General features: G+C 40.1%; 2 protein-coding genes across 3 annotated transcripts in view; one reads left to right on the forward strand and one right to left on the reverse strand.

Moving 5' to 3' along the window:
* The window catches only part of LOC124111445 (double-stranded RNA-specific adenosine deaminase-like), a 43382-nt gene extending 42005 nt beyond the window's left edge, over positions 1–1377 (reverse strand). Inside the window, exon 1 of the mRNA XM_046471159.2 lies at positions 671–1377. Within this exon, the coding sequence (XP_046327115.1) occupies positions 671–680 (10 nt within the window). The 5' untranslated portion in view covers positions 681–1377. The remainder of the gene's footprint in view (positions 1–670) is intronic.
* On the forward strand, positions 342–15399 carry LOC124111446 (myotrophin-like). 2 transcript variants are annotated; one of them, XM_046471163.2, is made up of 4 exons: positions 342–448; positions 5924–6034; positions 8022–8105; positions 12096–15399. In XM_046471163.2, exons 1-4 carry the CDS (start codon positions 374–376, stop codon positions 12186–12188), a joined length of 363 nt encoding a protein of 120 aa, XP_046327119.2. In that variant the 5' UTR covers positions 342–373; the 3' UTR covers positions 12189–15399. The 2 variants fall into 2 exon arrangements, with proteins under 2 accessions (XP_046327119.2, XP_046327118.1); XM_046471162.2 differs by lacking the exon at positions 342–448 and adding an exon at positions 4422–4579.
* Positions 15400–15637: the final 238 nt, after the last annotated feature.

Raw genomic sequence — 15637 nt, forward strand, 5'->3', positions numbered from 1 at the left:
AGTCTAGTGATATGTTTAAGGCATATAATTTAATGTTGTGAAGCTGTAGTGCATGAACAAAAGTATTGATTTGAATTTCCAAATGCATTCGATGTTACATTTCAGTGTGGACGATAACATTATATGCGGCATAACCAATAACATTTTCGCTTGAACCGGAAACCTTATAATATATTCATGTGGTAGGCAACAAAAGTAGTCATAAATATTTTTAAAAGTTAAACAAAATGAAATTAAATAGATGCGTTTGCATTGTAGTTACGTTGAATTATTAATTGCGTGACGATAGATACTGTGTTTTTGCTCGGAGCTCGGAGATTCACACTCGTGGGCCCCAAACGGTTAGTGTGCTGTACAACTCAATGCCCTAGGGATGAATAATCTTATCGCTGTGACAACAGTTCACCGTGCCTGTCCCACACGGGCCGAATTCCTTGGTGTGGAGAAGGTAACAAATACATTTACCTATGATCCGAATCCCATCTGCTCAATAATTAACGAATAGTGTCAATATTATTGACGTTTGGTACAAACCCGAGCACAGGGACGACACGCGAAGACAGCTGAACTACTTCGCGCGAGTTGATCGACTCAGTTATAAATCACTCCTGGTTTTACCGCTAAATGGAACAAGGCGCGCGACAAAATAACTTAACATGTGACATCTTACCTTCACCCATACCGACATCAGAGTGAGAACAGGCAGGGGTATCCTATAATGTCGTCTGCGTGTTGTGACAGTGTCGTCTGCTCGGGATGACAATGTCGTCTGCTGCTAAAACATCGCATTGTTAATGACCATACTGTCAATGATGACGCCTCGATGTAAACAGTCCATGTGTCACCTCGGATTCCACAGTGTCCTCTTCCACAGCACTGACTCTTCTTAAAGAGGGGGCGTTCTCCTTGAGGCGTGGTCGTGGCTTGCGCCAATGTGACTGTGTATAGGTCTGGATGTTCGGGTTAGTTCATCCGATTGATCCCCATTCCGAGGGCCTGACGCCTGATCCCCGTGGCTCCGTCTCGGGCAGTGGCTATAGATAAGTACTGACCCGCTTTCGTCGTTATAAGATACGCAGTCGGCTCCCTAATAGAGAGGGCGCGTTGTGTACAGTCGCCAACAAGCACATGTACAATGGCTGCATTCAGAGTTGAATGTGTTATGGACGTGTGTTTACAGAAGTGACAAATGTAAACAGGTTGTCTGTAAGCTGTGGCAATTTGTCAGCTGTGGTATATGATGGATATCATCGAAGGAGGATAGATACATGAAACGATAAATCTAGCCGCGATAATAGCAAGTAAAATGTTTGACTCAACAAACAAAATGAACACGGAAGCGAACGTCACGCCTCGTCCTTGCGGCGAAAGGTAAACTAGGACACTGCGGAGGAGGGAAGTATCTTTATTTCAACACGTGGGTTCATCTCTCCGGTCCGATGAGCGTATCCGGTATTAGCTATAACCAGTTGTATTTGTGCCCGGTATGAAACTGGGTTACTGTCTCTCCTCAGCCTGGGTGCCCTGCTGCCACACACACATGGAGCTTGATAATAAGATAATGATTGTTGGATAACCAGTTCACCGGTTTCCAATGACCGAGGTGACTCCATAGACACACATTCGGCCTTGGAAAGGAATATTGTGCTATTGCCAACGACGGTGACCCATGTTTAGGCATCAATAATACTTCATAAATCCCGTCGACTATGCTTGCTGTAAGAGGCGACTAGCGGGATCGTGTGGTCAGGCTCGCTGTCTTGGTTGATGCATGTCATCGTATCACAATTGCGTGGCGGATTGATGATCATGTTATCAATCACTGGAATCTCTGGTCCAGACTCGATTATTTACAGACCGCCGTCATATAGCTGGAATATTGCTGAGTGAGGCGTTAAACAACAACCAAACCAAAACAAATATAAATCCCGTCTTTCACCAGCAATATATTTTTTTTCCAAAAGAGTTTTTTTAGTCCCTTTACAGCAGGATAAGTGTTTTAAAGTGCCCTTATGTGACGCCTCGAAATGTCCGGTTTAATATGTCCATGATAGTGAGTGAGTGAGTATGGTTTTACGCCGCTTTTAGCAATATTCAAGCAATATCACTGCGGGGGACACCAGAAATGGGCTTCACACATTGTACCCATGTCGGGTATCGAACCCGGGTCTTCGGCGTGACGAGCGACCGCTTTAACCACCAGGCTACCCGACCGCCCCCTGTCAATGATAGGAAAGAGCTGATTGCAGACCTCAAGGGGCGGTGGGGTAGCCTAGTGGTTAAAACGTTCGCTCGTCACACCGAAGACCCCGGTTCGATTCCCGACATGCGTACAATGTGTGAAGCCCATTTCTGGTGTCCCCCGCCGGGATATTGCTGGAATATTGCTAAAACTGCGTAAACCCATACTCACTCACACTGCATACCTCTATTTTCTTCGTTCCCTTCATTTCATAAGATACTGTTCATGGTGTTATCATCAATAGATATTACCCCAACTCGTTGAAATTGACTTTACAGGGGACGTTTGGATATCACAAACTGCCTTGAATGGGGATCAGAATATATGTATACATATATGGAGCCTCTGAAGATCTGGGTTCGACTCCTCTCATGGGTACCATCTTCCCGAGGCAAGAGAGTTAACTGACTTTAAAAGTCCAGTTTCCACTTTTATAGTCAGTTAACTCCTTTGCCTCGGGAGGATGATGGGTACAGGACCAGGCAATCCAGTGATAAACATCATGAGCATCGATGCACGCAGTTGGGATACAATGACATGCATCAACCAAGACAGCGAGCCTGACCACCCGATCCCGAAGTTAGTCGACTCCTACAGCAAGCATGGGTTGCTGAAGACCAATATTAACCCGGATCTCCAGCTCTTGCCCCGTGGATATTCAAGGCAAGAATTGGCCCCAAGCATATACTCTTCGTAAGAGACGAACGGCGGTGGGGTAGCTTAGTGGTTAAAGCGTTTGCTCGTCACGCCGTGATATTGCTGGACTATTGCTAAAAGCGGCGCATACTGATCCACTCACTCACTCATTAAGGAGTCAGTGAATTATCACTCCCAAACATGAGTATCGTTCAGGATAACTAAACGAGACTTGGGTGGTTGCAATGTGTGACCTGATTGAATGTGTGTCGTCGTTGCCCATGATTTCAACCACTGGTTTATCAGACTCAGGTTCGATTACATACAGGCCGCAGTTGAACTGGACTTGGTCTTGCAGTCACGTAAAATAACATCCACCCCTCACTCGTTCCCGCACAAGAAAAGGTTGCCAACAAATTAAGAAGTTTTCGTTTCCCACATGGCTACAATGTGTGAAGCCCATTTATTGTATCCCCGCCGTAATATTGCTTGAATATTGCTAAAAGCGGCGTAAAAACATAGTCACTCACTCGTAGGAGTGAGTGAGTGAGTATGGTTTTACGCCGCTTTTAGCAATATTCCAGCAATATCACGACGGGGGACACCAGAAATGGGCTTCACACATTGTACCCATGTCGGGAATCGAACCCGGGTCTTCGGCGTGACGAGCGAACGCTTTAACCACTAGGCTACCCGACCGCCCCCTCACTCGTAGGAGCGACCAAAGGGATGACCATGGATCCTGTGGTCAGACCCGGTAGAGTGTGTGTCATCGTACCTCGATCGCTGCTAACAATATCAATCACTGTATTGTTTCGTCCAGACACGAATATTTACAGACAGTCGTCGTGAATATTGCTGGAGTATTGCGGCGTTGAATAACAAACAATCTTGCTTTCTTATTTGGCGGGCCTTCGTCTACGCATAGACTAAACATTGCGCATGAGTCCATATATACATGAAAGTATATCTTCGTCTGAATTCGCTTCTGGGTTACAATATGTTGCTAGTAACCTTTATATACCTGTCGTAAGGAAATTACGTGGATCGGTTGTTTTGCAGGCTCAGTGACTTGATTGATTGCGTTTCATCGTAGCTCGACGGCGTAGATCGTTGCTCATAATATCAACCCCTTTTTTCTGTCCCAGCCTTTATTATCTACCAGCTGTGATGATATAGGAATATTGTGACTGCATTAAACTTGAACAAAACCTTCAAATTCTTTAACTGTTGGAACTGACGAAAGCAGTCCTAAAATCCTTAATTTTCAAAATGCCAATTATGTCCCTTTGAACAACACTTTTAGGCATTTAAACACAAGGTGTCGCGTTTGTTGGGGCGATAGACAGGTTTGACTGCCATAGAGCGCTTTCGCTCCTCGCAGCACTTCACGTTGTGCAGCCGCAAGGGGGCGAAGGACAAGGGTACCAGTCTACTAGGAGGCAAAGGACAGGATACCAGTCTAGCTGGAGAGAGTATATTACGTCTTTCTTCATTGGGTTTCGGCATGATATCTACCAATCAAATTACGCGTTACATTTACACGCGGCTGCCAGATTCGTGGGCTGTTTCCGGTCGGGACCTCCCAATTTTTATATCTTACTCAGCATCATGGCAGACGAAGCAGAATTGTCTAAATCCTTTTTGTGGAGTGTAAAAAATGGAGACATTTCAGAAGTGAAAACTCTCATGGCCAAAGAGGTTACTATTGTTTTCATTTATATTTGCGATCCTTTTATTTGTTGTTTAATGCTCTGTTGTATATGGATCTCCGTGGCAATTTGACAGAACTTCGGTTTTCGTGTATTTGGACAAATCCCAAGTGCAAATTTCATGTAGGCCTAATGTTAAATAGAAAGATTTCTTAGACCCTTCGCAACCCTAAGTAACTTTGAAAATATGTGTCAAAAGATTAGTGTACGCCATGTGTTGCTGGGGATACTATCTATTCCCGTTTTTACATCTCGCATTCTTGGGATGTCGAACACAAGTCATGGTGCTTAAAGAACCTTTTACCACCGAGATTGATTTGTTCTTAACTAAATTATCGTTAACTAACTGGTACAATTTTGTACCCAGGACAAACTGGAACAAACCGACATTTAGTTGATACATAAACTGATTGCCCACATGTTACTGTTTTAGATATACAACAAGGAAGCAGTTTTCATCTTAGTCATCTGCCATGACTGCATAAGTGATTAAGGCTGATTTGCATGTATTTCGCTTTTCGTCAAAGGTTCTATTATTTTTAATTCTGCTTATTTGGTTGTAGATATTAGAGGTATCTTGTTTGTTTGTATCTTGATTAACACCACTCCGCAATATACCAGCTATATGACTGCTGTCCATAAATAATCAAGTCTGGACCAGACAATCCAGTGATTGACATCATGAGCATCGATCTACGCAATTGGGATACAATGACATGCATCAACCAAGTCAGCGAGTCTGACCATCCAATCCTGTTAGTCGCCTCTTATGACAAACATGGGTTGCAGAACACGTATTCTAAGCCGAATCTTCATGGGTAGATGTATTTTGTTTTGAAACTTAAGTTGGTATGATCAGGATATTGTTCATAAAATAAAATGTCGCCTGCTAGCTTTTCTAGGAATTATTGTTTTTGAGCGTGGAGCACAAATAATGATTCTGAAGTGTATGCAGTGTTATGTATTATCAAATCCTGGGATTTTGTTTTGAGAGTAGATATATTATCAGTTGCAGCTGCAAAACCAGATATTTTATTTATTAGAACTATGAGCCTGATCATTTAAAAAACGCAAAACATCTTGCAACACTGCAGTAAATACTGTCATAGTTAAATGGATACTGACCAAAGATATAATAATATGAAATCTTTGCAAGCAAATTTTGATAGCGCAACAGAATAATTCAGGTATTTTGACTCGGCAATAATAGTTGATAGAATTTGGTTGATATTTGCAAAGAATGCTGAAGCTAATCCACTTTTCCAAGACAGGTAGTTTTATGCATGGAATATGATAATCAATGAATTTGTTTTGATGTTAAATTTTCTTGCAGAAATCTCTTGGCACAAAGGAAATAGCAGGAAGGAGCCCGATCCATTTTGCTGCAGATTATGGCCAAACAGCTGTTGTGGAATATCTAGTGGCTAATGGGGCTGGTATAAATGTAAGTACATTGATTTTACTGTTACTTCCCTGTCAGACAGCCTAATCTCTTGTTCTCAATTATGCAGCTACTTTTAACTGGGTCAAAAGTCGTAGGTGACAATGGTGCTGCAATTTACTGTGCTAAGTAACATCCCTTAGCCATATCAGGAACTGCTGAATGGTGATGCAAATCACTGTTTTGCTAGCATTATGATCTTTGGTTTGATGGCACCGTACTCATGTGCTTCAGCATGCTCTATATCTCCAGGGCTCCAGCCTACACTAACCCTTGCTGAACGAGGCAGAAATTCCGGAGTTACATTTTGGCTGGACTAACAAGTCTATGCATAGTCCAATCAAAATCGTGTAACGAACTAGACATTCAGTTCATAAACAACATGGATGTCAACATGCAGATTTCAGTCGACTGCAGGATTTGCGAAACATGGGTACTGTCAACTGGGCGTTGACTGATATTTTGCTAATCTTTTCATATTTTTATTCAAGGTGCTCAAGTGGTTTGATGCAATTTGCCTTTCATTACAATTTTGATCTTGATTATTGATAAGATCATCTTGATAGGTGACACCATTTTGTTTGAAGCAAATGTAAGTGATATGAAAGATTGAATCTGACAGGTCAATAAAAGGGACATAAATCGTAATAGCCACTAGTAGGGCTACGATCGAGCCTGGAAACTCCAGCCCAGTTCGGTAAGGGTGGAAACCTGGACTTTTATAGTCAGTTAACACCCTTGCCTCGGAAAGATGTACAAATCCTGGATCCAGTCCCAAGGTTCTCGCAATCTGAAATTACCCGCCCTTAATTTTCATTTTTTGTATGATTTTACCGACCAATCAAAATTGAGATAGGGTAAAAAGAAATGGGTAATGGAGGTGGACATGAAGACATCCTTTCCATCAAAAGGATATTTGAGGGCTTTCTTTTACAAGTCAGTCAGTTCACAGGAGGAAGGTGTTTCAGCATGTGCACTGATATGACATCAGAATGGCCAAGTCATTTAGGGCGCCACAATTAGCTGTGCAGAACTGCCTGCCTTGGGCATACCAGAAACCTATGATTATGGGTTCAAATCCTGGTTCCTTGCGCTTATATTTGTAGGTCCATCAGCTCTATGTCCGTGCTCGTGGGTTTCACCAAAGTGATAAACGTCTGAGACTGACATCACTTTGGGTTTCCTCCCACATTGATATAACTGGAATAGTGTTGAACTTCCATGCATCGTTAACCTGAACTCAGTCACTCTCCTCCTGTGAAGGGCGGTCGGGTAGCAGAGTGGTTAAAGCATTTGCTCGTCACACCGAAGACCTGGGTTCGGGTCCTGACATGGGTACAATATGTGAAGCCCGGTGTCTCCCACCGTGATATTGCTGGAATATTGCTAAATAAAACCTGAGTATCTCACTCTTCCTGTGAAATTGCAGGACTGAGGAATGTGGTCTTTTGCATGTATATTTCTTCTTATGATGACATCATTATTACGATTTCGGTGTTATTTTCTTGTTTTCTGAATTATGCAGAAAATAGTTTAACTCATGTTAAGTGGCTGCCTTTGTTGACATTATAAACTGTTGACTATATATCCAGGTGAGCTACAGTGCCATGGCACTATTTTTATTACTTCAGACACTTTTAAGAGGTAATTGGTTCACAGAATTACAGTCTGTGCCAAAAGTGTTTAAGACTACTAGCCCGAACATGGCTCTTGGCATCATTTTCAGCAGAATTTATTGTGATTATGAAGACTATTATAAACTGAGCTTACAAGATTGAACAGATTTTACTACATGCAGGCTTTGGTCTTGTGGCTAAAGTTTCTGACTGGATTTATAATTTCTGCAGTGATTCTCTTTCTTCTAACTTCAGTAAAAACGGACTTATCTCATATCATGCATATCTAAATCACAACAGGATCATGTACATGTTGACAGTTTTGAGAAATGCTATTTACCATGCAGACAAGTGATGGACTTATTTCTATTTAGATTGAGGACCAATACGGTATCACCCCATTGCTATCTGCCATCTTTGAAGGTCACAAAGAAACTGTTGCACTCCTGTTGAAAAAAGTAAGTCTTGTTTTCAGCTCCCCTGACTGAAAGTCACCCCTGTCAGCAGTATTTCAGCTGCTGGGTAAAATCTGCAGAAAATGTCAGTAAAAGTTCCCAACTTGGAATTATGATTTTCCCTATTCATGTGAATATATACTCTTCATAAAGTAGGGGATACTTGGATATAACTTAAAAATTTCAAAGATATTAGGTTTTAGTAACAGTTGTATGATGATAATGAAAGAATTTGGAACAATACAAGCTTTTGTAACGTAGACAGCAGATGTTATGACCGCCAACAATCTTGAAGGATGATAGGGTTAAGATTGGAACTCTCAAAGTTGACGTTTTTGGATCAGTGGTGTGTAATGCCACCATGATTTGTCAAACATTCATTCACTCAGTAGTGCCTGTTGTGTACAAGTCTCCCAATGGCGATTTGAGGGAGTGTCCCAATCTCTTGCACAGTCTGACCAAGTTCAGCCAACGTGGTCCGTGTCCTATGATATTGACACACACATCTCTCAATCATTTCCCTGACGTGTTCAGTTGGGGAAAGGTCTGGGGTCATTGCTGGCCATGGCTGTCTATGGATATTGTGCTGCTGATAGTGAGCATTGATGATTCGTACACCGTGAGCACGGGCACTGTCTTCCTGAAAGACAAGACTTCGACCCACACACCTTGCAAACAATACAACAAAGGGTGTCAGTATTTTGTCCCGATAGTACTGACCATCGGTGCAATATGTAGTGGGTTTCGTTCAGTCATTATGATGCCACCCCACACGACTACTGATCCACCACCAAATCTGTCATGAGGTCTCGGGTTGTCATTGGCTAGACGTTCATTTCGATGTTGCAAGTGATTTGGGACTTATCTGAAAACATGACACATGACCAGCGATAAATGCTCCAGTTTTGATGTTGTGTACACCACTGACGTCTGTTGGCACAATGACGATTTGTAAGGGGTCGTCTAACTTGTATCCGTCGAGCCTGGACACAGAGCTCCAGATAAGCTGTGTATCTGCGTAAAATACGCATCAGAAATGCAGAAATATGCAGTAAATGCAGAAATATGCAGTAAAATAAAATCCAAGCGTATAAAATACGCAACGAACATTACAGATACGCTACAAAAATAAAACTTGTGCGTATCATCAAAATATTGTGAAGTAACCCTGTGTATTCGATTAGCAAATCAGCAACTTATTTTGAAATTATATACGGACATTCCGTCAACCTTGCCAAACTCCACTATGACAGTTACATCATGATCATTTGCGATCACACTTTCTTGTGGAAGTATCGTGGTATTTTTTAGTCCTATAAAGCTCTCGAACCCACACGACACCATTTTGCTGGGACTAGATGAATAGTGTTTTTAAATATTTAACTTAAATACCCACATGTGTAAAAACTAGTGGGTAACAGAAATTTGAATACCCAGATAGAATTACTGATACCCAATGATTTTAAAATGCATGGGTAAAATACCCACAACACCAAAAGCTTATCTGTAGCTCTGTTGTAGAAGATTCAGGCCTCAAGGTTTAAATTTTTACCAAATGGCCATATGGCGACCAGTATTGTCTTCCAGGTAGCGAGTGGTAAAATCAAGCAGTCAAGCCAATGTTGTAGGTAGCCAAAAGCATTTGAAATTATCTTTTATCAAATAACTATTATAATACTAGTATATATACAAGTCATAGCACTAGTCTTGGAATTGTATATTAGTGGAAACTGTACTTGACTTTTGTTATTTGTGGCTCGAACAATGATGCAATTTATGTTACTAGATTGCATAGGTATATCCTTGCTTATCCAATAAATTATCAACTAAATTAAACACTAATTACATCAATATTTATGTATTTCGGTTCATCGTTGACTTTAGGAGGAATTTATTTTGAGTACAAAATTAGTAGCAGACATTTTGTGTCTACACATATGTAGCAAAAGAATTTAGTCGCCACAAGATATTTTTTAAGGTAGCCATTTGGCTACCTCTGAATTTTAGACAGTAGACAAATTGAAATTTAGGTCGCATTACCGACCGTTTTAGTCGCAACTTTGAGGCCTGAGATTTCTAATCGTCTGACCCATAACTTGTACTCCAGCAGCCCAGGCCTCAAAGGGGCAACTAGAACACCAAAGCGACCTAAATTGCAGTGTGTCTACTATGAAATATTCAGAGATCACCAAATGACTACCTTGAAAAAATATCTTATCGATTAAGTTGTATTACTTCACATGAGCAGACACGGAAACAAAGAACTTGATTGACATTTGCTTCCATGCTTTCTTGATCGCCTGTTATTTCTGATTGCAATGTAACTCGTATAACCACACTCGTGTCAAATAACCAGGTCAATAAACATTTTGATAGCTCCATGCAGCAGTGTGAGGATTTGGTTTGGTTAATAATTTTACTGTGTGCAGTGCCTTGAGGTTACAAACTTCTGACATGCGTAGACTGTTCCATTTTACGTGACAACATCATGGCAAAATACTTCTCCATCTTCGTACAGCCAAAAACGATTGTACCACCGAAAGTTGTTGGTGAAAATGATGATGATAGTAACTTTGAAAGTAATAAATAGTCAAGGTTGACGTGATCCCGAGCCGATGGACGCAAATGAAGACAAGGTGGTGACGTTTGAAAGTAAAATAAATTAGTTGAAAAGAAAAACAAAGAATGGCTGACGAAGTATACGTGGATAATATACGATTCCAAGACTAATGCTATGACTTGTACATATTTTAATAGGAATTGAACTAAAAATGCTTTTAAAACATATTTTCAAATCTTGTTTACATACAATTTTGGCTTGACTTCTTGATTTTACCAGTGGCTACCTGGAAAAGGTATTTGTAGCCATATGACTACTTGATAAACAATGAAAATTGGAGGCCTGTAACCTGATAAATGGTTTGCAGTAATTTGATCCGCCGTTTGAAATCGATTTTGTTGAACCTGGTTTGGGATCAATTGACCCTGTACTTTGGTTGTAGACCTGAAATGCCCTGAACAGAATTGATCCTCAACATTTTGGGTTTGTTGGTACCTGTTCCACAGTCTGCTAATCACAGACTGGGAAACATTAAACACATTGGCCACTGCATGCTGACTTCTTCCAGTTTCCTGGGGCACGGGTCGCCCAGTCGTCTAAGGCGCTGCGATTCGCTGTGCAGCGTCCCTTGGGCTCGCCAGAAACCTATGATAGTGGGTTCGAATCCCGGTTCGCCCCAATTATGTTTCTAGGTTTGTCAGCACCATACCCGTGCTCGTGGGTTTCACTGAAGTGGTAAACGTCTGTGGCCTGCATCACTTCGGGCTTTCCTCCCACATTAAGCTGACACGCCGTGATATAACTGCAATACTGTTAAAAGCAGCGTTAAACCCAACTCACTCACTCACTCTTCCAGTTTCCAGCATGCCAATAGCCTGTTGACGCTCTGCGCGTTGAAGTGAGTGAGTGAGTGAGTTGTGTTTAACGCCACTTTTAACAGTGTGGCTTTTAACTTGGCTCACTATCATTTCATCACACCGCTTCCTACTTATAACAAATTCAAAAGTAGCTTTTATCTTTTGGTAAACTTAAGAGGGTGAAAAACTTTCCATATTCAATTACGACTATTGTTAACTACTCAATAATTTCATGGCACAGTATGTACAGTTATATTATGTTGACCCGTGAAAATTCGGGGTAGAATAGACCTTCAGCAACCCATGCTTGCCGTAAAAGGCGACTATGCTTGTCGTAAAAGGCGACTAACGGGATCGGGTCGTCAGGCTCACTGACTTGGTTGATGCATGTCATTGATCCCAATTGCGTGGATCGATGCTCATGATATTAATCACTGGATTGTCTGGTCCAGACTCGATTATTTACAGACTGCTGTCATATAGCTGGAATATTGCTGAGTGCGGCGTAAAACAACAAACCAACCAACTTATATTATGGTATATCTTTCACTATTCAGTGTGTATTTTGGTTTTCAGGGCGCAAACAAGAATGGAAAGTCGCCTGACGGGAGGCCATATCTGGACTGTGCAGAAACAGATGAGATGAAGTCTCTTCTAAGCAAGGCTTAGATGAGGAATATTTAATGTTTGACCACAATCTTTGTCCAACAGCAGACCAAGTTTACAGATTATTTCCTACAACTCCCCAGTATTTACGCAGTGCGTTAACAGAGGAGGTGTGACGACATGACCTGTATTTGTCGGAGCTGTCTCTCGGTTACATGTCCATATGATGAATGAGTAGAAACCAACGTTTCCTTAGCTACAAAGTGCTATCGGAGTTATCTTTAATGTTGTACACCTCTCTGTAAGAACATTTGTTGACAATATATATGGGACCATTGTTTGAACTATCAAAACCTGATATTTATGAGATACTTTTCATTAAGATACATGATTAAATGTATTTGTTATGAACAGAGAATTGGTATGTCAACTTTGTAAAGGAGTGTTTCACTTCTCCTTTTCTAATGGGTTAAACAGGCTTTTGGGTAGCCTAGTGGTTAAAGCGTCGCTTGTTTTCGGGGATGGCAGAGTTCTTTCCCAACATGGGTACAATGTGTGGAGCCTATTTCTGGTGTCCCCCACCGTGATATTGCTGGAATGTTGCTAGAAGCTGCATGAAACATACTCTCCTGGGTTCCATACTTTTGTGTTAATGCTCGTTGTTGCCTTCCACGTCCTCAATAGTTTTTGACCATGGAATGGAACTAAAACATTTTCCATCAATGTGAAGAACAAAACACTGAATTGTAGTGTACAAAATCATGTATCATGTTTATATAAATCATCAACCATTGTTTTTAAATATACTGAGCTGATTAATCGTTGGCTGAAATAATGAGTCTGTCTGTAACATGGCGGTCACATGATCACCAACCATTGGACCACGGGATGTAAAACTGGGAAGAGCATCACTTCTCTTTAAAACACCTGACATCCTTGTAATCCGAAAATATCGAAAAGAAAATGTAAATTTTTGATATTGCCCAATTTTAAAACTCTTATATTTAGAACCAATTGTGTTCTAATATTATTTTGTTTTGTGATGATTATGTATCTTTAGTATAAGTAACAACGAGCATGAAACACCAGGGGCTTGGGTCAGTTGTGGTTCTTGTCTTACATTGTAGTGACTAAAGGAAGAATGTTTTGAGAAACCCTTTTATTTGGTTAAAAGTTGACTGTTGTGTCGGGGGTCGTAACCTGCTGGTTTCAGCATTTGCTTGTCAAGATGAAAGAAGGCTATTCAAGGCGTCTCCAAACATAGTTCTGCTTGAATATTGCTAAAAGCAGTATATAAACATACTCACTAGTTTGACCTGGAACTTATTTCCTTGCTGATTAACTGTTTAAGGGTATAGAGTATCCGAAATGTCGTCACACCTCTCTATAATAAGATTCCTGGCTTGGTGCTTATGGGATATTCCAAGTTTCTGAACAGTTTATCTGTTTCAGAACATATTGTCTCGAAGGAGGAGTGCTCACAAACAATATTTTATTGCAGTTTTCATCTGAATGATGATATTCTTTTTACACTTGTCTGTTTGTAAAAAATCATCAAATTGGAAAAAAATGTTTAGCAAGTTAAAGCTGATAGAATTTTCAATGGTTGTTAGATTATCCTTGTTTGTTTATTTTCCGTACAAAGCTGCTTATTTGTTGATGTCAAGATTGGGCTATTTCGTCTGCATTTTCTGAACATACTTAATATGAATAGGACCATGATTAAAAAGTATTTGTTTTGATGAATGATATTTTTTATATGCTTGAATGGTTTAATAAATTCATTACTTGCTTATGATTAGAACATGCTTTGCCTTGAAGAAACTGTGATGATGCTTACTCCAAAGCTGATCTCGGTATAATCATCTGGTAACAAGAAACGTATTTCATGTATCAGGAGCCAAGGAAATATTCATATGTATTCAAAGACGGGCATTTTTAAAGACATATTTGAGATTTGTTTTTGAAAACATGGTGCAGGGTGCTTAGTGGCGAAGGGCACTTTCGTTCGTGCCATGCAATTGAATCATGTTTATTATTTTGTTTGATTGTTGACATGACTTCTTGACTAATGTGAACAACTACATTGGATTGCCTATTCTTTCTGTAACTCAAACTGGTTAAATAAAAAAAATCAATAAAATGTTTTCTGAACAAAAATGGACAATAGATGGTATTGACTCGTTTCTTTGTATGATTTGATGTCTTAAAAGTAATGTAATGCAACGAATTAATAAAATATTGATCTGATTTGATATTCAATTGACAATATATACTATGAGCATTTTTGTATTATAAGAATCTTGGTATATAATTATCCGCATGGTACAGGGTTCTTTAGCTGCTTGTGTTTTTTGTTGCTAATGTTAACATCCGATTAACCAGCCCTGCTACTAAAATAACTATCTAGATGCTTCTTGACATGACACATGCTCTGAAGTAGCGATCATTGGCATTAATCACAAATTAGGCCAGACCCCTTTTCCTTGTTTTTCGGATATTTGAGAATGTCAAATATAAGATTCTGAAGAGCCAGCAAGACCAAGATGGTTAATTGGACACCATCACTTTAAAAACATCACATTTGAAATTAATGTAACATGTCAGGACATAATTTTGAAAAGACCTCTTTTTGCAAAGGTTGATTTCCTCAAAATAGGCCATTAATCAAAGTTCATGACATCTATAACAAGGAGATATTTGAAATAAGCATTTCCCACATACAGTTACATGTACTTTCAATAGAACTTGGGCGTGTTCTCTTTTTGGTTTTGCAACAGCAACAACATGCTAGGTCCTTATAAGAGTCTCATCTTCCTCTTCCTCTTACGGGGCAGTGGGGTAGCTTAGTGGTTAATGCGTTTACTCGTCACGCCGAACGCCCAGGTACAATTCCCCACATGGGTGCAATGTGTGAAGCCCATGTCTGGTGGCCCCTGCCATGATATTGAGGGAAAATTGTTCAAAGGAACATAAAGCCATCTCGTTCCCACTCTTCCCCTTGTGATGTCATCATCTGATTTTGTATGAAATGTCACTGTCTTACACTTCCATGTGTGGAGGATATTTCTGCCCAGTTAGTACTGCGACACATTTTTCTTTTGTTTTAGGTTGGATTTATCGAAATGATGCTGTGTTTTCTATTCAGAAACAGTTTGTGTGAGAATGAGTCTTATTTTGTAGACTTGTCACAACACATGCTTTAGATATTTTTCTACCCATTCTTGGTAGGATATTTTTCTGTTGTCTAGTGGAAAATAAATCCAGATTCTTATATATGTTTTGTAGTTATTTTTTGGAAACATTGTTTCACAAAGAATTGTTAAAACTGAGCTGAAAACATAATTTCTGTTTTCTTTAACTTGGTTTTGATTTAATAACACATAGTCTCAATAAGTGTTTTGTAATTAATTACAAGGTCTACGGACTATAAACTTTTCAAATGTGAAATATCTAGAACAATTTGTAAATATATTTCTGCAATAAAACTAGCCTCTGTATGAGATCAATAT

This window comes from Haliotis rufescens, unplaced genomic scaffold (genome assembly GCF_023055435.1).
Source record: "Haliotis rufescens isolate VD_foot unplaced genomic scaffold, xgHalRufe1.0.p SCAF_6, whole genome shotgun sequence".
Lineage (NCBI taxonomy): Eukaryota > Metazoa > Mollusca > Gastropoda > Lepetellida > Haliotidae > Haliotis > Haliotis rufescens.

What these genes read in the sequence shown, in the direction of transcription:
- LOC124111446 (XM_046471162.2), top strand. Translation starts at nt 4,490, where the DNA reads ATGGCAGACGAAGCAGAATTGTCTAAATCCTTTTTGTGGAGTGTAAAA. An exon ending in AAACTCTCATGGCCAAAGAG is followed by an intron (nt 4,580 to 5,923) that starts GTTACTATTGTT and finishes ATTTTCTTGCAG; the next exon opens with AAATCTCTTGGCACAAAGGA. An exon ending in CTAATGGGGCTGGTATAAAT is followed by an intron (nt 6,035 to 8,021) that starts GTAAGTACATTG and finishes ATTTCTATTTAG; the next exon opens with ATTGAGGACCAATACGGTAT.